The sequence below is a fragment of the Lonchura striata genome, chromosome 9, assembly GCF_046129695.1.
Source record: "Lonchura striata isolate bLonStr1 chromosome 9, bLonStr1.mat, whole genome shotgun sequence".
NCBI classification, from domain to species: domain Eukaryota; kingdom Metazoa; phylum Chordata; class Aves; order Passeriformes; family Estrildidae; genus Lonchura; species Lonchura striata.
In genome coordinates, this window is record NC_134611.1 from 18,614,901 (window position 1) to 18,640,439 (window position 25,539).

The 25,539-nt window shown below is 40.9% G+C and overlaps 1 protein-coding gene across 1 annotated transcript in view; it reads right to left on the reverse strand.

The window, feature by feature from the left end:
• Positions 1-23,918, reverse strand: part of COL24A1 (collagen type XXIV alpha 1 chain) — a 117,328-nt gene extending 93,410 nt beyond the window's left edge. The window contains exons 1-5 of the mRNA XM_021526749.2: positions 23,748-23,918; positions 18,103-18,164; positions 10,656-11,956; positions 4,103-4,156; positions 865-918 (exon numbers count right to left, since the gene is read on the reverse strand). Coding sequence (XP_021382424.2) covers positions 865-918; positions 4,103-4,156; positions 10,656-11,956; positions 18,103-18,164; positions 23,748-23,803 — 1,527 coding nt within the window. The 5' untranslated portion in view covers positions 23,804-23,918. The remainder of the gene's footprint in view (positions 1-864; positions 919-4,102; positions 4,157-10,655; positions 11,957-18,102; positions 18,165-23,747) is intronic.
• Positions 23,919-25,539: the final 1,621 nt, after the last annotated feature.

Sequence of the window (25,539 nt, forward strand, 5' to 3'; positions counted from 1 at the left end):
CCAGCATAAATATAGTAAAAATTAATTATTAATCTTTAACTGTCCCTATATAACTAGATAAAAACAAAAGCACACACAAAACCCAGAATCGCTTGGTTTTACAGCACTTGGCACTGAAAGCTTTATCAAATTTCTTTTTATGGCCTCAAGCAGATTTTAGCACCTGTCATGACATGTTAGATTCCTGCAATTAGGAATCATATTAAACAAATCATGATGCTGCCTTTTTCCTAACAGATCTATCAAATTGTTCAAACTAAATATGAGTTGAAGGCATTCTGCAACTGCACAAATCTGTCAAATCTATTTAAAGGGTCTATGTTACACAAGATTGAAGATGCTATTTGAGCTTTAAGTCCCATATTTTGTCTTTGACTTTAAATATCACTTCCATATATCTTCAGAAAATTATTCTAGCATGTTAATAAATAATGACGCCGCAGGTATTAGCATATTTAAATATCAATGTTTGGACACGGACAATAAAACAGCAATTTATAGGGACTGACAGTGTACATTTTTCCTTTTTTTTTTAAGGAAAAGTTTACAGCAGTTAAGTATTTAAACCTCAGTTTATCAGATTTATAGGAACTCTTTTGGGAAGTACAGATTACTTGCAAAGATAACTAAGTCATCATTCTGCACACATAGGTGATTTCCTTTCCACTGAATAATCTGCTATTTTGTTTTGATCTGAAGTCCAATTTGATTGATTACATTTAATTAAAATATGTTTATAGTAGCAGTCTCAACCTGTAAATGAAAGAAGGCCAACTACTTCTGTTATAGGAAACAGTTCTGGGGCTTCCAAAAAGTATTAAAAAGTTCATGTATTTACATGTCCCCATGGATAAATAAACTCACCTTGGGACCTGGCAATCCTGGCAAACCTGGGTTACCATGTGGTCCTGGAATACCCTATTAAAAAAACCCAAACAAATGAAGGAGAACAATGACTGGGATTACTCAGTAAACCACTGAACAAATGTGAATGGATTGCAGAGAATAATTTTACTGCTTCTTTCCTGCTTTTTGAATCTCTGGTTAGGATTTTCAAAAGATTCACAAGAAATAAAACATACACTCTTCCTAAAAATTAAAAGTGAATGTGGGAACCCCTTTTTTTTATTACAAATCTCAGTTTCTATTATCTTCCCAGGTAATTCTTAACAGGTTTGGCATAGCCTCTGCAATGTTGCTGTCTAGCTACAACACTTGAAGGCATGGAATAAAAATCTGTAACACCACATTCTGAGGTACCCAGCTATACACTGAAAAGGGAAAGAAGTGGATGAGTTCTTAGTGACTTAAAAGATGTGTCAAAGCAATGTATCCCACCTTCTTTTAAAAAAAAAAATCAGATTCTCCTGATTCTCTGACAGCTAGTGTAGAAAATGGACTTGTTACTAAAATAATTCAACATAAACTGCTCCAGGAGCAGAATAAGCTATCAAGACTATCTACACCTCCCAGTATATTTTCTGTTCCTGCAACACATCCAGCAATCTTCACTCCTTGAAAAATTGCACATTAGGGAAAATATTTGTTGCAATGGTTGTCAGCAGCTCTTCATCTTCCACACATTGAAGGACCAAACTGGCAAAAAATCTTTCCCTGATAAACTGGCAACAAAGATTCTGTGGAATTCTAGGGCCAAAATTCTTCCAAAATCCAACTACTAACTATAATAAGAAAACTTTTGAACTTTCTTGTATATTCAGTTGTCTAACAACAGATAAACTCAGTGTTTGCCTTTCCACCACACAATTACACCTTGCAGTAACACTGAAAGCTGCATCTCTTAAGTGCTCCCTCTCACTAATGACAGTGTTGACATAACCCTACAGAAATGCTAATCCCACATGCTGTTTGAGAGATTAATTTGCACACTGGCAACTCTGGAGGCACTCTCAGGGATTTAGGAGAAAGGAAACAAATGGAAAGTGCCAGCATGGCTGCAGTGGCTTCTGCTTTTGCTGCCTGCAGCGTTACTGTCTTGGGGTACAGTACTGAGATACAGAAGTGCAAAAGGTTTCTCATGGAATGAAACATCAGAGGAGTTTCATGTCATCACTAATTCTGAAACAGCTGAAATTTCATTATCAAGAAACTTGGAACAAGCCAAGACACTTAGAAAACACTGTCACATGTGAACATCTTAACCATACAATTGCAGGGATCAAAATCAGTTTTCAATGGAAATCTCTAACCAATAATCATACATGCCCCAGGTGCCCCAGCCATGTGGATCTCTGTCAGGATCAGGTTTAGACACACACACTCTGATGAAGGCCCGGGCAATGCAGCTCTGCACTCTGCTGCTTCCCTTTGACACATGGAGTCACATTTCAGCATCACAAATGGCAACTCATGTGAAGGAAAACAGAAATCACAGGGCAGGCTGCTAGATGAGGAACTGAATTTTGAATCAGAATTTTCACAGACATTTTGGTTCACAAAACTCCTATCATAACATACATTATCACTAGCTGCACCTACCTGAATTTATTTAGTATTGTACAAACTAAAGAACACTGACATTTCAAAACCATTTATTTTTTTATCAAATAGTTTTATAGACTTGTTGACCTGTATAAATCTATTTTAAACCCAGAACTACTATAAATATTAATCTCAGCCATTTTCATACTTTTCCAGGCACCTTAATGTAAGCAGTACCTTCACATTGGAAAGTGTGTCCTACACAATAATTAATCCAGAGAACTTGCACAGTAGAGCACTGTGCTTTTAAGTACTCTATACCTGTAGAAAGACCTTCAGAAAAAAAATCCCAAACAAGTTGCAGCTGGGCAAGGGCAATCTCACCAACAGACATGGCTTTAAACATATGAACAGCCTCCTCTAAAACAAAGAAAACTTCCCAGTTGTGAGGATCTACTTGGATATGTGAGATCCTGCCTCTGATGCCAGACATATCCTTACCACAGGCAGTGTGTAACATAAAGTTGAATTGTAAGAACTGTGTTACACAGAAGGATCCAAGAAGTCATGAAGAGATGAATTTGAATGAATGTTTTTCATTTTATACTTTTAAATGTGTCTCTTCTATTCCCTTGCCTCCAAAATGCTCTGGAGCACCAGTTTGGCTTTTGGTCTCTTTGAGCAGTGCACCTGCCAGGCCAAGTTTAGAACATCCTGTGCTGTGCTGGCTTTCAGCAGGCTACAGAGCAGCATCTTGTTTAAAACTTCCTCAAAGGCTGAACCAAAACTCCTCCCACACATCTGCTGAGCCCTCATATAAACTACTCCCTTTTTTCCCCACTTTCCATTGCCTTGCTGACTCCAGCTACAGCCATCCTTATCCCCAGCTACCATGGCCTTTTCATCCCCACAGCAAACCTTCACCTGCTCCCTTCAGCTGCCCTTCCCCTAAAACCCGTCCTGATGAACCATGAGCTCAGGGACTGCTCAAGCAAATGGTTTTAGTCACAACTGCACAGAGATTCATCCTTTTTCCCCTTTAACTAACAACGTGTACAGCAGCAGAGCACAGGCTTCTCCCCGTGGATGGCAGAGCCCGTGCTCCGTCCCCAGGCAAGGGCAAGGCTGGCCCCACTCACACAAAACAAACCATCTCCTACTGCAGCTCACTGCTTTAGCAAAGTGCCTGACAGCAACCTAGGATCAAGCTGCTGAAGCTCAAGAGACTAAAAGAGATGTTTGGGATTACTTTTTCCCCCCATCTCTGTCTTGCAGTGGTTAATTTTGTATCTGTGCCTGCTCCTCTGACGCTGCATTGCTCACTCCCCCTCGCTCCAAAACAAATGAATGTGGCTTTAGATTGCAGCAGATGAGAGAAGCATGGAATATCTAGAAGTTAATTCTGGGAGCAGCAAAAGCCAGGTACAAATATAACAATGCTCAGTGTATGCACCCATACCTGGAATTAACCATGCTGGAAGCTCACAGCAGGAGAAGCAGTTTGTTTGTCTTGTTTTAACCTATCTGCCAAATGTTCAGAATCATACACTTTAATAATCACTAAGTATATTAATAAAGTTGAGGAAAAATAAAATTCTGTAAATTCCAGTCTGATTATTGGTGACCTGCCTAGAGGTGCAGAACATGGATTTTTACTCACCCGAGGACCTCTCTTCCCTGAAGGACCAGGTAAGCCTGGAGGACCTGGAGGACCCTGGTGATAGAAAACCAAAGCAGTTGAGGCTAAAACCTGACACAGGGACAGTACCACAACCCTAGATGAGACCAGCTTTGCTAACTGACAACAACCCTGTGCTTGTGCTGACCTCCTCAATTTGAAAACCAATTCCAAAACTACAAGAAAGCGTTTTCAATCTGTCTGCAAATTAGATTTCTGTTTTGAAAGTATTTATGTCAGAGAAATTGGAGCTAACAATCTGGATAGCAACTTTTACTCAAGTGTATTGATACTAAAGGAATAAAAGATTTTATGAAGAAGGCAAGTGCAATGTATTTCTAAATAAAGGATAGAGAATAATTAAGCCTCTTCAATAAACTTGCTGGCATGCCAAACTTTTCAGAAAGGTTGGATTAACTGTGAAAAAATAAGATACCACCTCACAGAAATTACAAATATGAAATACAGAAAATAAATGTGGAAAAATTACCGTTCAGTTTCCTATTAAAAGCTTCTACTAACAATAACTGGTAGTCCATTTGCCCTTCTATATAATGAATATCATTCTCTTTAATGATAATGCAGAATTTTAAAGATGCTAATATATGATCAATTGTATCTTTTGCAAATGAATTAGATTCTTATTCACCCTATTAGACAGTGTAACAGCCCCTGCATATCTGGTTGTTTTGAACATAGAAACCTTTCTTTTTCTACATAAAGACTGCTGTTCAGACTCAAAATGCCAGGGTCTATTTCATTGTACTCAAACACAAATGGGTGCTCCAAACTAAAATCTGCACTACCTTAAATTATATTTCCCCTATCAAATTGGAGTCCTACAGAGGGATGGGCTGCACAGCAAGCCCCAGCTGTAACAGGAGCCATGTACTTTCTGCAAGGGCATATGGGCATGAGCAAAATCAGACCTCTTGAGGGAGGTCAGTGGATGACAGCAGTTAGGGGCTCAACCTGCCTTTCACCCAGGCTTCCTCACACCCATTGCTCTGCATGTATGACATCCTCTCAGCTGAGACACCAGGCAAAACACTGAGCACCACACTGCCCACCACAAACAGCGCTGAAAACTGGCTGAAAGGAACACCAGGAAAACTGGGAGGGCCATTATGGTGGCTGAAATCACCAACATGAAGGTTTTGCTAAACAGGAAAGAGATAAAAAAGGGAACTGAGAAAGGAAAAAAACACAAATAGCCTTAAGGGTTTTATTAGCAAGCAATATTTCATTAAGACGAAAGTTGAATTTTTAAAAAACTCCAGTTTTGTGTGATACTTTTTTTTCTTGAAAAGGTAATGTCACTGTAGAGAAGACAGTACTGATTATGGAATTTAGGCATCGTCAAGCTAATTGCATTAATGTGGCCAAAATACAGATCACTTAGGCACAGTGCTGGGAGAACCACTGTTGTTCTAAAAAAATAAAAATATTAATTATTTCCTCTCCAATTAATCATAATAAACACAAGAATTTAAATGTAGTTGGGAATATCTGCATGTCCCTACATGCTACATTAAGCCAACTGAAACCCATAACTGCACTTCCCCTGGTCTTTAGATCAAAACATAACATGTCATGCTTTTAGCATAGAACATTCTCTCTTCATTATGATTGCATAAATGCTCACTAACATCCTCATTTTTCTGAAGAAGAAAGACCCCATGTTTAATAGCACAATAAACGTAACAGGGAGATACATGGAAAACTCCTGACCTGGCATTCTTGTCCAGGTTCAAAAATGCACTTGAACGGGCACAGAGAGCTTCCACCCTCCCCTGCTGAAGCAGTAAGTTTTTAATATCTCCTCTCAAAATGTAAGTTAAGAAATGCCTTTTGATTAGATAGTTATCCTGAGACTACAAATGAAAACATATTTTTGTTAAGCGAAGCAGTTGCAACTAGTGTGCATTCTTCTGTGATTTGTGTTCTCTATCCCTGTTTCAGACATTTCCTTAAAAATACATGAATAGCTAAACCCCATCATTTTCCTAATAGAATCTTACTGAGTATTAAGATCTCTGATGTTTGTTGCTGATTTACTGAATGAGGGCAGTGAGAACATTTTTCTCTATGTGGCTTCTAAATTTTTTTTAAACATTATCTACTTCCTTTGCAACAGAAAACAAATAAACAAACACCCAAATCCATTCCACCCTTACTTTGATTACTCTAATTCAAACATCACTATCTCTCTTCACACAAAAAGAAAACCACAAAAAAAGGAAAATCTAATCACAACCAAGTCCTCAAAAACCCCTAAAAGAAGCAGAAAAATTTTGCACTAGGCAGACAGAGATTAATAGCACTTTCCCAGTGCATTTTAAAGCAAAGTCAACTGTTGTAGATGAAGTCTCTGGTTCACAATGATAAGCAGCTAGCCCCAACCACCCAGGTGTTTTCTTAAAATATTAAAGGACTCTCCTAAACCAGAGGCTGTTACTCTTTAGGCTCCAGCACAGACTCCTCCCTGCAACTCCAGCAACATCTCTGCTGAGAGCAGACTTCAGCAGAGCACACCTAAGTCTTCCTGGACATGCTTTCCCAACTAGCAGTCCCACGTTATTCTATGCTATGTATTTCTACAATCTGGGAAAGCAACTACAACTTCAGATCAGTATGACTATTTTTATACTTGCTAGGAAGCTACTTAAGCCTCTCAGGCATCCATATAAACCACAGAAATCAACATCTGAGACTGAGCCAATCTCTCTTAAACCAAGGAATAACTCATTCATTTGAATAGCTTTTCTTCCAACTACTGAAAACAGTAATTAAACAAATCTGAAGCAATTAGAAATGTTAATGTGATTTTTAGGATTTGACACTTTGACCACCATTATCAAACAAAACAAAAAGAAGTTACTTTGTATAAATATTACAAATGCTAATTTAAGATTATTTAACAAAATCAGTTTGCTCAAAACAGATCATTTATATCTTAAGGAAGATACTACAACTTACTCTCTTTAGGAATTGTAAAAGCTTCATTTAGCTATTGAGCAAAGAAACCAAGTTCCAAATAATCATTGCATAATCCTGAAATAATAAAAGTAGATGCTACTCTTCCAGAAATTTTCACAGCCTTTCCAATAGTCACTGGAATAAATGTAAGGAACTTTCCTAGACATGAAATAACTTAAATTATTCTCCTAGGTACCAAAGCCCTGTGTTACTTGTGTAACGTGTTTTAAACTTGACTTATTACCCAGAGGTAATAGGTAACATTTAATTTACATGCAGCAAGTCTATAAGATTTCAGATGCACAGCAATAAATTCTGCACAGGCACATATTGATCCTCATGCCATTCAACACCTAAATCCTACTCACTGAACTTTCTCTTGTGAAGCAACTATGAAGTTTCTCTTTAAAAGGCTCTTGACTGTATCTCAGCCACTCAAACCCAGTTCACCTCAAACTATTCTCCTGTGGTCAGGGGAAGCCTCAAGAAGCAATTTTATTCAATTGAGAAATAAGCAAAGAGTGCAATCAGAAGTGTGAAAGGTCAGCTGAGAGTAAAATAAGTGAAATAAGCTAAGTGTGAAAGGGAAGCTACTGCTGTTCATTTAACACTACATTTAGGATCTCTGAACTGCTCTGCCAGGGTTCTTACTCTCACATCCATTGATTGCAATAGGACATCTCATCCAGGACTCAATTCTGCCCATTGCAGGGCTTGCCATGTCCCCTTCCTCCTGGCAACAATTCCATACTGCTTCTCTTTACCAGCTAGAAGGAACATCACGATTTGATCTTCTACCATTCCTCCTTCTAGCAGAGTATCTTGAAAAGGTAGAAAAACTTTTCCAATAGAGGAAACTAATTCCTAGTTCATTTCTCTTGGAAGGCTACATCGTGTGCAGATAGGCCTGAAGATGCAATTACCTACCAGCAAGTAATATAAATCAGCACTTTAGCTCACATCAGCCTCTCCTTCTACCAGTGTGGAACTATGCACCATGTTATTGCAAACTACTTTAAGATTGTGCAATAAAAAATATGAGCTTGAAAGTTAAAGAGTTAAAAATACACACCACATTTATTTTTGTAATCTTTACACATTGCCAACATCCTCTGCATCCCAAAAAGGAGTGGCTCATCAGATGAACAGATCAGCATTCCCTTGAAAGTAGTGTTCAGGAAATCTTACTATTCCAGTTTAAACTCACTTTATATTTTTCTGGGGGAGGGGATGGGGGGTTGGTCATTGCAGCTGCTAGAATTTTAATCAGGGTCTCAATAGTTTTGAAGACATAGCTGTTCCCTTTTTATACCCTATCCATAAATGAAAGCCTGAATTCTGGAGTCCTGCTTTGCAGCGGTGGGCAAATTCCACAGCTGTGGGATCATGGAATATAAGAGGCCTAATTATACAAGGCAAGAATCAGCTCTGGTAGATGATTAAAAGCTACAAGAGGCTGAGTAGTTTAAGAACCACAAAAGCTAGTTCTTGCCTGTCAATTCCAATAGAACGGACATTAATTTCTGCATTCAAATCTTGAAAGAAGAGTCAAACCAACTACAGCATAGTAAAATAGGAGGTTTCATGCCTCATCAGGACTTTTTGCTGCAAGGGAAGTTTTCAAGTTCTTCAGTGCTGCTTTTTAGGCTCCTCATTGCAGACTCCATGAGTACTTATGTACTAAAGTGTTAGAGCCACACATATAAAAGCTGCATTAATTCTCATCTTCTCTACATGGGAGGACTAGACTGAGAAGGCAAATCAAGATCATCTCTTCAGGTCTGAGACCAACAGCAGTAGCAGATACTGAGCCACACAATCTCCATAGAGCAAAATTAGTTTCATGCAGAGATCTCCTCTCCTGTGGTGTCAGCTCCCTGGCAGAGCAGTGTTTTAGCTTTGCTTCTGTTCCAGCAGGTGCTGCTGGTCCCTTCAGTCAACCTGGGGCCCACAAAGCCCTACCACAGACCTTTAAGACCCTTGGGCATGTTATCCAAATCCTGACCCAGCAAAACACCTCAGTACAAATGCACCATATTCCCTACAGACTTCAGCCTGCATTCCTAAGCAATACAACTTCTCTACCCCCAGTCCCTCAGACAGGCACTGAAGATGGCAACAGACACCTCAGAACCCTTCGAGTTAGCTGCCATCTTTGCCACTCTATGTGCAGTGTCTAGAAAAGCATCCCAGAGCATTTGCTTGGAGTTTCAATTACCATTATCAGCAGCCATTTCTGCGACATGTGAAAAAGAGCTGACTGAAATCACAACAAACAAGATACAGGCTAAAATTAAAACCTTCCATTAGTAGTTACTAAACATCCTAATGTCCAAAAATTGAAATTAACTTCATGCTAATGACAGCTACATGTCACCATTAATGCTATCATAAGGGACAAAGAGAAAAAAAGACTGGCTTCACAATCAAAAAAGATTAAGAAAGAGCACTTCTGCAGTAGTGTGAATTACTTAACACATTTTTCAATTGTGTAACAATTACTTTTTGCCTGGATCCTGTTTAGAGTAAGTGAACTTTTGAATATGTTCTTGGGTGTTAACTATTTCAAGAAAAAATATTTCAATACTGAAAGAATAGACACAATAAATTTATGGCCATATTTAAATATATATTAGGAGCTGCTTAACACATATCAAATTGCTTTCCGGTAATAATCACACAGATGAACACTTAGAAAACCAAAACCAACCAAACAAGAAAAGCATGTGAAATTATTTACTTCATGCTATGGTTTAAAATTTTAAACAAAATCTCACACAAGCACAAAGCATGATCTATCATATTTCCCAGGCACAGCAGGAGCTGATGTTGTTTCTCATCTGTAGCTACATCTATATAGGGGCATTTTTATGTATTAAAAAGTTTATGAGCCTTGTACACACAATAAGAAAGGATAAACGATTTTCTATTAAAAACACTACTGTGCATTTGCAATTGTCTCAAAAATCACTTACCCTGTGAACTGAAAAAATACCTCAAAATCTTGTAAGACTGTTCTAAAAACCATTTTCCATGCAGGTTTGCCTAACCCCATAACCTTGGGTTATGAATGATTGCAGACTAGATTCTGCAGCTGGTCTATTTCTACAACTATAAATTTTGACAGCTTTGCTCAACATTGACAACTGTGTCAGTCTTCCAAGCAGCCTGGTTGTTCTTTTTATGGACCAGCACCCGTATTTGTGGACTGCACTAAATTAGCCTGCAATTTTATTATGTGAGCAGTCTCTGTAATTAGTAGCTACAAACAACCAGCTGCATTCCAAATTTTAAAGTCTGGATTGCCCACTACTTCACCAGAACGTGAATATCTTGGATGTCTTTATATTCTTCCAGTAAGTAAAAGTATATTTTATACACTAACATTGAAATTACATGTGAGAAAAAGACACATTTAAGGCAGACAAGCATTTGTACAATACAGCTGTGAGAAATTGCAGTCACAGCTTTGGCATACTTGGAGAGGTTTCTTTCAAAGCCTTTGTTAAATGTATGCTGCTGCAATATAGTAAAAAGAGTAATAAAGATAACTTACAGGAGGTCCAGTTTCCCCCTTTGGACCTCTGACACTTCCCCTTTCAAATATTTTGCCAAGATCTTCATAGTCATAAGCATAATTATCAATACCATTTTCATAATTGTTTTCTGTATGATAAGTCTCATCAACATCAAATGCACCTTCCTGCCCTGGATGGAGCTGATTATCCAGAGTGAGCTCAGCAGGCAAACTGTACAGGGTTGTGTTGAAGATTTGCTGCTTTTTGTTTGGTTCTTCTAAATGCTGTTTTGCTTTTTCCTTTCCCTTGCTTTTAGTTTTACTCTGTTTTACAGGGGAGATCAGAGAAGGCTCACTATGTCTGCTTGCATCTCCTGTGGTATTAGCTGAACTATCTGGATATGATCCTGCAGGGGTTTCAGTGATGTTTCTTTTTCTGCTCATCTCCTGCTGCTGAAGAGCCAGATCGATGTTCTCCTGGAGTTCTGTTTGAGGCCAAGCTTCCAGCAACAGAGGTTTGGTCTCCACAAATTCCCATACAGAGGCATTTCTTAACTCAAAGTGGTCTGGTAAAAAGTGAATCCGAGCAACGTTGGCAACAGGCGTGTTTGATACTTCTTTCCATCTATAAGCTGATATATCTTCCTGGTTTGCCTCATCAATGATCATCTCTGAGAAAGCATCCAGCCCATGTGAGAGAAGTGAAGCCCCACGCAGAGATCGATAGGTTTCAGCCTGGCGACACTGCTGTTTCACATATTTACAGTAGTTTGCAGAGGCTTCTGCAGAGGGAATAATATCGAGCTGACATATAACTCCTTCAAAGCTGACAGAGTGAGAGTTCATCCTTCCCAGGGTAAATACAGCCTCCGAATCAAATGTCCCCACTTCAGAAAGTACTTCACTGCTGTAGTACTTGTTTCCACACTCAGCAAATAGTGAGACAGTCTTGTCCCCAATGCCAATGGCAAACGAATGCCATTGTTCATTATGAACACAATAATCAAAGGACACGGGCTGCTTCCCGCCGGTGTACACCGCTACCTTTCTCGGTAGCAGCTGGACACCAAACTGCAGTCTGCTTTTGTTCCTAACACTGAAAAGAAAAGCATCACTGGCTCTGTAAGAGTACAGCCCAACCAATAAGGTGAACTGATGCCCTAGATTCGATGGGATGACTTGAGCGACACGGGACTCAATATGTGCACCAATGCTTAGCACCACTCCTGATGCAGTCAGGCGAGCACCCTGAGGGAACAGAGAGGATGCTGAGGGCACTGCTGTCTCTGAAGCCTCTTGGACATCTTTCACAAGGCCTAGTTGATGAAGAACATCTATTGCTGTAAAAAGAAATAAAGGCACACTGTTGATTTAATTTACAAGCTCATATATTCAGATTCATACAAACAAATATACACACAATATTTTAACAAATCTGTACCTCTCAGAGCATATACACTTCATACGGTAAGTGTATATACATAGTCCTACAAGGCACCCATCTTTCACATCAATAAAATAATTAAAGCCAGAGCAAAATTTCCATCGCAAAGAAACTGAACCAAACTAAACAAACGCACAAAGGTCCACCAAATGCCCATTTTAGGTTAATTCACTTATGAAAGTGAAAAATCCTCATTTGCTCTCTTCAAACTTTCCAGTGATCAGTGAATACACTTTGGTTAGTTCCTTATTTATTTAGCTAATCCTGCCTACTCTTTGGACAGAGAATTACTCTTTTTTTTGAAAAGTTTTTTTTTACAAAAATACTTCAGCAATAAATCCATGCTGTTGCTCTTTATCTAAAAAGTTCAAATCAAAGCATTTGAGGGAAGGGTTGTTTTGTTTACAAGAAAGGACAAGCTATTTATAGCACAGCAACGCCTCCTTACGCCTCCTTCCCCTCCACACAGTTTACTTTTTAGAGCCGTGGATAAGGTGAACTCTGGAGCAGTGCAAGTGGTGAGGAGCAAGGAAAGATGAGAATTGTCAGGACCCAAGGGGTAGTGCTCCAGTGTTCTGGCTCATCTCTCCCCTGAAGTGCACAAGGCTGCAGCACCATGACAAGATATTGAATTAAGAATGCACTCCACGGCAGGAGACAATAAGGAGACAGAGCAGCCAGCTGTCCTACTGATTGATGTTCTATAGATTTGGTTTTGCATATAGAAATCTGGATAGATCTTCTTACAGGGCAGAATGGGCAGTGGTTTATTCACTGATAGATTCTCTAGTTTCTCATTCAATGTGAGCTATGTCCTTTAAGCCTTTCCTTAGTCTGGGCCATACAGTGTCTCCAGCTTTTACCTAGCTAAATATCTTCACCTAATGGGTAGAAATACAATTATTGATCATCCTGATAAACTGAAATCATATCTGTTCTGAGATACAAAATCAAAGCCACGTTTGGGTAAATCAAAGTTGAAGGTGACCCAATTAATTTCTTACTGCCTAAATCAGATTTGGGCAAGTTGGAGTTGGTGGGCACAGACACCTTCCTTCAGGATGACTATGAGGACACTGTTACATCCCTTATGATGTAGCTGAAACACTACAAAGGCTCGAGTAGGAGCTAAACCACATACCCCCAGGAGCCTTTCTGTAGGAGCTCAAAATAAGATAGCATTTATGGCATTGATATTGATTGGTAAAATTGCCTGCCTGAGTGTTTGTGAAAGGTGCAGAAATATTGCAGATGTTGAACCAAAATGCAGTCTAGCAAATATGGAACAAGATGATTAGTAGCTAAAACATATGACATCGGAAAAGGCTGAAGGAACAACATTTGCTTGGCCTAGAGACAGGAAAGTTTGGGGGAATCTAAATAAAATTGTCCATTATCTGAATTGAGGTCGTAGGGAAAAGAGAGAAAATCTGATGAGTAACAGTCACAAGCCACAGCATTCCCACCACAAAAGTGGTCAAGTGCTGGACCTGGGGGCAGAGACATGGGATATTCTCAATACTGGGAGATTTTGAAAGACCAAACAACCTGAAATGACCTCAACATTGACTCTGACCCTAGCAGGATTTAGGACCAGATCCCCCTAACCTATATTTTAGGATTTTTTTTCCACAAGGGGAAATTGAAGACTAGTTTCATAAACAGCATTGCACAGCAGCATACAACATCATCTGTTTCAACCTCTCACTGGAACAACTTCAGTTAAACACCTATACTAAAAATTACTTCTAGTATCTAATAGTTGCATTAATCAAATAAGCCTGGCTGGGCAGACACAGGCCCTTTCCATAGTATTTTGCTGAGGCTACTTTTGCTATAGACATGCTTATACTAAGTATATAAAACTGTTATAAGGCACAACAAAAATTTAGAGTAAAGAAGAAAAGTTAAGGATTTGCTGCAATATTAAAAGAAAAGAGCCACTGAAACAAATGGATATTTACGCTTTAAGTGGAAAAAAGGTCTCCTTTCCCAGTTTCCCTTTCTCTGTTTACTGAATGTGTTCATAGCAAATTTTAAGAATAGACAGATGTTGGCTTAGTTTCAGTGCTAAATTATGAGAAGTGCCTGAGATTTCCTTGAGAGTGATTTATAAGTTGGAACCAAAAGCATCAACCTGAACACACTGTACATCTTGAAAATTAATTACTCACCTTGTAGTGTTTCTAGTCATGTTTGAGATTCATGGATGGGCCAAGATTATCCTGGCGAGTAGCCAGAGCAGACAGAGGTATGGAGAAAAAGTATTTCTGCAGAAAGTCCTGTGTATGCCAATTTCTCAAGATGTTTTGCCTCAGAGCAATTAATTCACCATGGCTGTATTTTTATCTGTCAGGCTGATAGCAGAGGTCAGGTTCTAGTAGAGCTCTGAAGCACAGTGCCTCTGCTAATGAACCACCACTCTTTGCCAGGACCCTGTCCTGCCTGTAGCTCTGGAGCAGAAAGCTGTGCTTGCACTGCCCTTATGGAGAGAAGCTGGGAAGAAACACAGATGCTGAGCTCTGGGCAATGCAGCCTTATACATGCAAATAGTCCCCAAGGCAGAATGCACTACTTCTGTGCACTGGCAGGGCCAGCTGACTGCACAAGGAGAACAGCTGCTAGCCCAACCTAAAGCTGTGTCTAAATATCACATCCTAACCTGAAATACTGGGCAAGTAGTTGTATTTTTTAAAAAATTTTAATGACGTATTGTTATTTTAAAATAGTAATGTGTGTGATCTATCAAAAATATTATAAATTCAAGTGTAAAATAAAAAGCTTAAATTGGTTTTAAATAGTCAGCTTAAAAATAACGTTCAAGCCTATCACTAATAAATGGCAAACTGTGAGCAAAATGGCCAAATTTTTGGCAGTTCAATTTGAAAAGAGCACACAGTTTAAACATTATTAAAGAAAATCATCAGCATAATGAGGAATAAGATTTGTTTTTCCTATCCTGCAAATAAATTTCTGCAAACAATAACAGGTCTTGAGAAGGGTAAACACAAAAAATGTGTGAAAAATGACATCAAAAAAATAAGTATAAAGGAATTACTCCTTGCTGACTTGCTGTGTGTTAACCCACTGTCAAGCCAAAAGGCTGTTCCAAACTTTTTTGGCCAGTCATTTCACTTCTGGTCCAACAGGCACATTTATTTTATTTTAAGGCTTTCAGAAGCTCTTGGCAGCACACTGGATTTTGGGAGCAGGCAACCCTCTCATTCTTCCTCCCAGCATGACAACCACTATTTGCTTTACCTATCAGTTGTCAGTTTTCTTTGTTTACTCATGTCTGCAAAACATCTGTCTTCACTTACTGCTTATTCAACCCATTAGTCCCCCAAATTGTAACAGCTCAACTTCTTGAAGGAAAGGTTGTTTTGGGTTTTTGGTGTCAAGTGTTTTCCTTTCACCTTCAAGGAGATCTTGAAAAATTCACAACCTTACTGCATCATGAAGTAAGGCAAAACCTTACACCAGCTTTGGCAAAAAGCCTTCTGGCCCTCATATGGCACAAAAATAACCCCACAAAGGAACTGGGGAGGGATGAAGGGATTTGACTATAGGATTGTTTCACACGCATACTCCATTCAGTCCCTCTTGCTCGTTTCCCACGTTGCTCCATACTCACGGCTGCTCTGAAGGCAGGATCTCTGAAATGCTCTCCCTGCTTCAGCAACTTTAGTACACACATCTCTCCCTTTTCCAATGTGGGTAATGGAGAAGAAAAGGGCCATTCATTAACCAGCTCCACCAGAACCAAGAGTAATTACTCATCAGAATGCCCATTTTCCAGGTGATGATGCATCTGCAACTGGGTACATTAAGATACCTGGCTGAAACAAATGCTCTCCTGGATGCCAGATCAGATTACTGGCAGAGGAAAGCCAGCAAGACACATTAATTCTGAATGTCCTTGAGCCCCACTCAAAGTATTATTCCTAAAGTCTGAGACTCTATCTTTCATGCACTTTACTGAAAATGATTCATAGCAGCACATCAAACTGAACAACAGGTATCTTCTCAGGTAAAGCATGCAGAGGCTGTCTCCTCAACTCAGCAGAGAAAACATATTAATTAGGTAGCATCTTCATGTTTGGCAGATATTTGTTTTTCAAAATACCAAGGAAGTTTAAGGTCCAAGGTGTTACATGTTCCTAATGGGTGCACAATCCTGTTCTTGAACAAACACTAAGCACCACAAATGCAATAATGCAGCTCTGCAACTTAGATACTAAAACTGAAGGATATATTTGAAACACTCTGTTTTTTCTGAGGCGGTTTCCTTCTCTGAACTGCTTTTCTATGCAAATAAAATGCACCAAAGAGGAACGAAATTCACTCGTGGGAAAAAGTTGCATCAAGGTTCAATGCGTCATTTTGATCCCAAGCAAGCATTTAAGGAAAATAAAGTCATGTATGGCACTTGTGCATCAAGGATGGAGAGGAGTTCCCATTCACTATTTCTCATATGGTTATCTATAAATGCTGTTGAATAATAGTAATAACAATACCAACAAAATAATAGAAAAAGAAGGAAATTTCTTCATCTGCTGGTAACAAAATAAAAAATTATTCAATAAAAGCATGTTGAGATTGGAGGCTTTACCCTATTTCTGCAAAGCTCTGTGCATGGAGGCATTCTCAGCCAAGATGCAGGTAAGACTCAGTCTCCACCCACTCCCCTGTGTTGCTGCACCCCCAGCCCTGCAGCTTTCACAGTCCTCACCTGAAGGGTCAGTGAAAAGCAGTTCTCAGGCTGAGGGACATGAGGAGTGAGAGAAAAGGTTTATTTCTTTGCAGAGGAGGAGGGTGGGCTGGAGGGATGAAGACACTCAAATTGTCACCACACAGCTGTCTCTGGCATCCGTCACCTGCTCCCACTACACCTGGAAACTGCAAATTGCTTCCCTAAAACTGCCTCTTCCCTTGCCATCCCTGCAGGCCTGGAGCAGGGCAGGCCACACACATCTAACAGTGCTGCCCCTCCTCCAGTGAGAACTTGGCTCAGCTATTATAAAAATCCAGGAAAATCCCATCATCACAAAAGCATATGGCCCCCATTGAGCTGGATGTGAAAAATCAACAACCAATCCTACCAGGCAAGCAATGGGCAACACTGGAGGGCAAAACTACAAAGGAAACAGGGGGGAAGCGAAACAAAAAAATCCACGACTGAAGGAAAAACCAAGCTTTGCCAATCTCTGGGAATGACAAGCAGGAAAAATGAATTGGTGAGAATAATAGTGGGAGGCTACTGAGATATCCCAAAGGGCCCTAGCAAAACATTATCAGGAATGAGTCTTGTCCTAACCACGCAACCCATCTGTTTGCATTCAGATGAGTATTTGCAGTTACACACTCAGCAGCCAAGGATGACCTACTTCATGCTTCACCTGTACACTACTGGACTGTGGTGGAGAACCGACGCTGCCACTCTCATGGCAAACAAGAGGTGACTAAATGGCACGTTGGCCTCCAGCACTTCAGGACACTATCCTTCCCACAGCAGCCTCCAGAGCAAGCTGCACATCTGGTGCGATTGTAACAGCTGGCAGATTAAAAAAGAAACTAAAAACAAGACAACCCTATTTCCTCACAACATCTGCATCTGAATACAAAGCCAAATGAATACCAAATTTCACATTTTGCTTTAGCAATGCCAGCCTGTATTATGCGCCATGGTTTGCCTGCCTTAAGTGCAAAGGTAACTCAGTCATAGCTTGCCACCCCCAAGGACACCCACTTGCAGTGAAGACACAATCAAAGCCTTTTCACTGTACAAGGCTTCTTTTTTATGAAGAGCTTGCTTAAATATGTAAGCAATTTCATAGACAGAAAATCTGAGCAATTTTCAAAAGGTCATCTTTTCCAAACTGGTGCTTTAAACTTTTGCTCTCATTATGCTGTAATTGGTATTTTCTTTAAGTCACATGAATTAATGAACTGAACCTAAGGTCACAAGTAACAACAGCCATTTACCCTTTTCATCTACTAACATTTCACACAAATGTCCTCTTTTATACAAAGCATTCTCACCTTGTTTGGGTACTTGTGCAACACCCACAGCTATACATGTTGCAATGAAAAGGAGAGCTTTCCTAAAAGGGAAAGAAAGGGAAAAAACATGTGAGAAAACATCTACAGTTTCAGAACTCCAAAAAATTAGAAACCCAATTCAAGATCCAAATGGCAGAATACCGCTGACTTCAGCAAGTCCTGAATCAAAGCCATCACACTGTACAACTTTCCACTGATACTGAGAAGGTGTTTCACACAAAGATTGAGGTTGTGTATGCCCTCAGACATGGCACATATATTTAACACTGGTTTTCATTAATAAAATGACTGCATCTGCTTTATATTTTCTTGCAGCAGCTTTCAAATATGAATGATGCTATGTAGTAAATTTCTTCCTGGAAAGAAAAAAATGTTACCATAAAAAGAACATAAAATAAATTACAAACTAATTCCTGTAGAGATCATTAGAGACTTTAGATAATTTTACCTCCTATCAGTCCTCTCACTAGATCACATATCTTCCCATAAGTGAAAATAATGTGTCAAACTTTTGTTCTTGTATTATAAAGTTCTATTGTGCTACAAGAAAGTCATGCTCTTCACAAAGTAAAAAAAAAAAAAAAATCCCATCACATTTCAACTTCTAAGTCCATGCTCAGGTAGAAAAGTGTCATACTGATAGCTGTCACAGGCTTACTGCCCTGGTTTCAGCCAGGGAGATAATTTTCTTCTTAGAAGCTGGTCAAGTGTTGTGTTTTGGATTTAGTGTCAAAATAATATTGATAGCACACTGGTGTTTCGGTTTTTCCAGCAAACATACGTAAGATTTATCTAGATTATATTCTCAAAATTCACTTTAGAAGTGTCCAGTGTTGTACAAACTACATTTTTACTGTGATTAAGAACAGATTGTCTGCTGTTTCTTAATTATCGTTGTAGCCAGATTAACATCTAATCACTCTTATCAGTGACTGAATCTTTTACTAAATGAAAAATATATTCTCTGTTAATGTTGGACAACCAGCAACAGATGCATGTAACAATTATAGTAACCTCTATCTACTCACTTCTAAGAAGGAATATTTCAAAAATATCAGAAATGTAGTTCTGATAGTAACTAATCAAATAACACTCAAGCCCCTTGCTTGTTAATGTATGTAACCTCAGTGATTTTTCATAATATGGAATGCTAGTGTGACTAAAAATGTTTCCTGAACCAGGTCAAAGAGCACTTGAGTATCTGGATTCAAGTGTATTTGAAAGTAACGTTGCAACTAAAGATAAATAACTTCAAGTTCCCTAATTTTGCTAGCTCATTAGTCAGATTTTCACATTAAAAAGTAGGAAGAAAACACTACCACTCTTTATACAGGAACATATGGTTTAAACAGAAAACAAAGATGAGTACATGTGCATACACACACATCTTAGTGAAAAGTCTTACTAATTCTTTAAAGGGTTTGGAATTCAAACATTTCAGAAACATCCAAGTTCACGAAAACCACAGAGCAATAGCCTGGTTTTATCAAGTGGATTTGTATATTGTGAGAGTTTAATTTTGGCAAGCAGAACAAATAAATAATTTAAGGAACAATAAGCATGATAGTCATCATTGCCACTGTAAAATGGTAGATACATCATGTCTTTCAGAAGAAAATTCCCAGAACATATAGGATATTCAAAAATATGCACCAGTGCTTCAGCTCTGATCACAGAGGGGGAAAAAGTGGAAACTATGCCTTACACATCCCAACATGCTTGTAGGGGCATGTTCTTTAATTAACCTCCACTACGATCCCTAGCTATTCCTCCCTTCAAGCTTTCTCCTGCTACAGCTAAGAAATGTCTACTGGAGCAGTTCTGCCACTCCTGAAAAAGATGTAACACTAACCATTGTCCAAACAGCTCATCCACTACAGGACACTCCATTTTTTTCAGTTCTAAAGCCCAGAATTCAAGTTCAAAGTTTCTGGATCACACAATGCATCATCTTTTGATCAAATGAGAAACTCAGTGACAGGAGACAGCTATGCCAGAAACAAAGTCCATGCATTGCACTGTATCAGCTAAAACTCAGGATAACCCTTTATTTAACCCTTACTATTTTCAAAGGTGCAAAATGGATTTGCCATTAAAAATCACATAAAACATCTTAGCTAGCTACAAAATAAGGATGCTCAAAGAATCCCAGAGCCCAGAATTCAAAGATGACTCCTCTAATAATTACAGCAGCCTCTTCTACTACACCAGCCAGGTACAAAGCTGTGTCTGTCAGGTACCTGCCTCTGTCACTTCCCAGCAAACATTGTAGGAAAGTGAGGAATTTCAAAGTGTTCCCAGGGCTGTAAATTACACATATGTAACTGAATATACAGAAACATTTTAGTGAGAAGTAAAGACAAACATCTGGCTTACACAGTGCTCTCTAGGTAATGTCAAGAACAGATGAGTTATCAACTAAGAGAAAAACCAGGGACCAGAGACAACCGTAGTGCTGGGGGTCCTCTAAGGCATGAGAAAAGTGAGACTTCCTCCTTTTTTCACAAGTAAAATTTTTTGTAAATGAAACCATGTGCAACCTAATCCATGTAAACCCTCCCGCTTGGTTGAGATCACCACTCTGTACATTTGCAGAACAGTCAGTTCTCAGACTTCACTCTCACACCAGCACAGCCACTAAGGCTCCAGGCATACACCATACACCAGGCATAATGTGCATGTGGCTTGACCATCAGCTGCCATAGCTGCAGGAAGCTTGGCTCCTTGTCTCAGCTGAGTACACTGCTCTTGGAGATGCTGGGACACGCCAAGAGAAAAATGCAGAATCATGTGGCGTGGATGACTTCAGCTGACCCAAATGCTGGCTATTTTTCCCCATTTAACATCACAACTGAAACTGTCCCAATACCTAGGTTTAGGGCATAGCCAAGGGGTCTCTCAAACTTCCTCCCTTTCTCCTACCTTTTCATCTGCTCTATTGTACATGCAAACAAATGCTGAGGGCCACTATTGAATCTTTTTGGAGGAAGGCACTACCAAATGTAATGGAGCTGTTGTACCACTAAAAACTGAGTTTATCTTTCTGATAATCTTTGACATGTGGCTATTTGCCTCTTCCTTCAGAGTGGACAGCAACCATCCATGGCGAGTTTTTTTTTTGTATTAGGGGTGATGGATGGATGAGAAAACTGATAAACTTCAAAGCAAGTTGTGGCAGGCTACAATGAAAAATTCCACCCTCTGAAGACTACTCAGCAGGATACAGAACTGAAGTTTGGTCAGGGCACAGCAGTATCCTCTTAATTCCAGCCTAGTTTACTAAATCTCAAGTTTAAAGGAAGAAATACCACTAGCTGGCTGCTAGGAAGGACAAGTAAACCTGTCTGCAGTGTGACTGCCACAGGTGCATTCAGTCCTGCACTCCTCAGGGATGGTGGTTTAAACACCAGCACCTGCCCCACAGGTGTTCCTTCACTGGATCTGTCTGGGGACTGCTGAGGAGAATGGCACAGTTTGGGTCCATCAGACTTGAGAAGGGCTTTGGAAAAGTCACAGCACCTTGTGGACAGAGATGCCCTGGAACTCTCAAAGACCTCAAGATGTTGTAAAACTTACCTTTCAAGATATGAAAATAAATATAACATTCTTTGCTGCTGTAATTAAATTAGCCAGCAGGTCCAGTGCTGCTTTCCAAATTTTAAAAGACCTACTAGCAACACAGTTTGAGGGGACACAACAGCCTGCAAAATTTCTCTGGTGTGGCACATCCCTTTGGTCACAGGTGGCACCATGCAATTAGCTCGAGGGAAGATCGTGAATCCTTTGCCAAATTTCACAATTTGAATAGATGGGAAATGGGAGAAATAGGAGATGAGGTGAGAGGTAGAAGAGCATTGCCCGAAGAAGAGTTCTACAACAGGACTGGGGTTCAGAGAAAGGAAACTCCCTGCCTGGTGGCCCATTCTTTGGACAGCATCTGGCTTAAAATTACTAACTACCACATCCAGAAGAACAGTCAACACTTCTAGTATTTCTAAAAGGAAAAAAAAATTGGAAAGACATTATTTCAGAGCAGTTTTATGAGTAAATCTCTACTTACACTAGTTCTCCAGACAGCATTTTTCTGTATGAAGGAAAATGTATACAACTTGAATTCCTACTCAGGTGAAATACTCGTCTTTTACAGGGTTTGTCTCTGTATATTTTGTACATCATCCTTCAAATGTACTACAACTTGGTTTCTTGCAAGAAACAAGGGTGATACAAGGCTGCTCATACTTTAAATATCCTGTCAATAAATAGGGTAAGAGATTTAGAAGGCATGTAGCTGTTTTATTTATTTAATCTGCAGAGACACCCCTATACAGGCCTGACCTAATGGTGTTTCAAGGAAAAAGTAGTTGAAGTTGCAAGGGATTTACTGGTTTGACATATACTAGGGAAACTTGATCCTTTTGTGAGGAATTCTGGTTTCTTAATACAGGCAAGTGACCAGCTTCCTCGCTCTACATAGAAGTAAATGAGGTAAATATTATAGAAGAAATATAAATATATTCTGAAGCTATCTCATATTTTGAACTTGAGTAAACTGCATCTCTGCTACTGTATCTCTTTCCTATAATGCAATCTATGTTACTCCATCAGCAATACCCTTTTACAGATTTAAAATAAAACCATTCTTTGAAATTGCACTCAGACAATTCCTGAAGAAGTCCCAAAGACACAGCCATTAAAAACAGATCTCCCAGGAAGGCCACCTTCAGGAAGCCCCTTAACTACTCACAAGCATTCAAGTACGCGTTGATTATACATCAGGCACACTTTAGCAGCATAATCCTCACTACAACACTAAACAAATTCTTCTGTCCTGCTCAGAACGCTCAGTAAATTTAAGACAGTCAGAACAAAATCAGCACTTTACAAAGAGAGACACATACAAGTAACCTCTCTAATATCGTTACAACTATAAATTCAGTCATTTTACCAAGGCTTCTTTTCAGTAAACTGTAGAGAGCAGAGCTCTACCTTTGCATCACAGGTGAGGATGCATGAGAAATACCTCTGCCAATTGCAAAAACATGCGAATACAGAGCAGCTCACCCGGCAATCTCAGGTATTAAGAGAGCAGCCTTAGCTCTTTAGCTTAAATTCTGCATGCTTTTTCTTTGCTTGTTCGCCGCGTTTTACTAGCTAGGTACCAAAGGGGCGCAGAGCTGCCAGGTTCCTGCGGGCACTGCGGGACGCTGGGCCCCGGGGTCCTCGTTCCCCCTCGGGATCAGCGGGCACGGGCTCTCGGCACGGGCTATCCCCGCTCCCCGGGGATACCGGAGCCAGGCTGCCCGGGGCGGGCGAGGGAAGGACGACACGAGGGTGCCGGACGGGATAGGGCACATCCCGAATGACACCAGGGGTGCGGAGGAGAGGGGCAGGAACAGCCAGCGATACCGGCGGTCCCCGTCCGAGCAGCCGGCAGCCCGTCGGTCCGCCGGGGACACCGGGGAGCCCGCGGGGTTACGGCCGGGGCTCGGAGGGAGAGCTGGGGGCGCTGCCCGCCGGGGTCGTGCTCCCCTGGCCGCGGTGGGAGCCGAGCCGCAGCCCCACGCCCTGCCCGGCCCGCGGCGGGTGCCGGTGCGGTGCGCCCCGTCTCGCCGGCTCCCGCTTACGTTCGTGCCGCGGGAGAGACGCGTCCTCGCCTTGTCCTCTCGGCTCCCAAATGCATTTGTATGCATTTGCCCTGGCAGCGGAGGTCCGAGGGAAAGCCGAGCGCCGCCGCAGGGTCAGCTCCTGCCCATGAAAGCCCGCCGGCCCGAGGTCTCCGCCGAGCTCCGCGCAAGCCCGAGGGCGGCCCGGCCCGCGCACGGCCCGCGGGGGCGGCGCGGCGGGGGGGCCGGGGGCCGGGCGGCGGGGGCGCCCGCGGCTGCCCGCGGGGTCCGGCGGCGGAGCGGCGCTGCACCGCCTGCCCCGGCACCGGCGGAGCTCCCGCCCGCCGCGGTGTTGAATTTCAGCGCTGCCTGCCTGGCGATTACATCAGCACACGCGGCCCCCGGGGCGGGCCGGGCCGCGGCCCCGCATGGTGCGCGCTGCCCCGCACCGGAGCCGGGGGAGCCGGGGGAGCCGGGCCCCGCCTGCAGCCGCCGGCGGCAGCGCCGAGCCCGGCCGCGCCCGGCCCAGGTGCGCCGGGACAGGTGATGCCCTCAGAGCAGCCCGAGGGCGAGAAGAGCCTTCGGCCGCCGCTGGGCTCCAGCCGGGGAGACTCGGCAGCAAGCTGCAAGTTAAATTAAAATCGGGACGGGCGAGGAGAGTCGAAATGATCTAAACACAAAATGCCGAGTGCGCCGGACGTTTTGTATCTCCAGAATAATTGGAGCTGGGTCTAGAAATCCTCCCTCTGAAAAATATTTGAAGAGCAGATGTAATTTAGTAGCATTACAAAGCCAAAGAAATATGACACCCTTCACTGTCTTCCTCGAGAGACAAAGGTCTTTTTAGCTTTAATTTCCAGTTTTCTTACCTTGTCCCCACAACAAAGCCTATTTGTAACTTTATTCCTTAAGGCATCTTTATGCACGCTGTCACTAAAAACAAACACGGCGGAGTTAAACAATACCAGACGTTGCAGTACACACTGCACAGCAAACACGTGGTTGCGTCCTGCAGCCATACTTAGGCAAAATTTCCATGGACTTCAGAAGAAATTTGATGCGAGTTAGGGTTATGGTACTGATTTCTTTCTGGGTGCTACAAGAGTGAAGATTTTGCATCATGCAACTATCTTTGCGACATACAGAAAATACCTTCCAGTTGTAGATAAGTTGAAGATGTAATGAAATAAACCCAAAGACAGTCCCAAACACCAGAACATAAAAGAAGTGCTAAAACAAAAAGAAAGGCTGTAAAAGATAAAAATTGTATATTGTTGTCACTGAGGGTGCCCCCTTTTGCTGAAAAGAATTCCTCTAAGTGATCCAGGTAGCTGGCAACTGGCAAAAAGATTAGAGGGGTAGGGAATTTTGAGGGAACCAAGAGCAAACCTAAGGTGCTGAATTTTACTGGGGATAAGAACCCAAAGTTAGAGGTGGGAAAGTTATTTTCAGGCAATACACCAGAGTGTTTGATTTCAAATTCAAATTAATTTTCAATAAATTAAATCATTCAGAACTTGTATACTCTCATAGACTACGATAGGATTTCCTGTTTACTTCAGTTTTTGAAAGCCAAAGGTAGAAGCTGACAGCATTTTACTTTCTTGTCTATGTACCTTACGTTGGCCATACTGACAGCAAAATATGAAAATGTATTTTCACTGAAGAGAACATGGTGCCTACCCGGCAGATAATGGACACTTCAGCAATAAAGTATTTGTCAGCTTTTCTGTTTTAAATCACACTTTAATGGCTTCCAACAATGGAAGTATTGTATTTTATTAGGTTTTGTTTATCAGCGTTACAATGAACT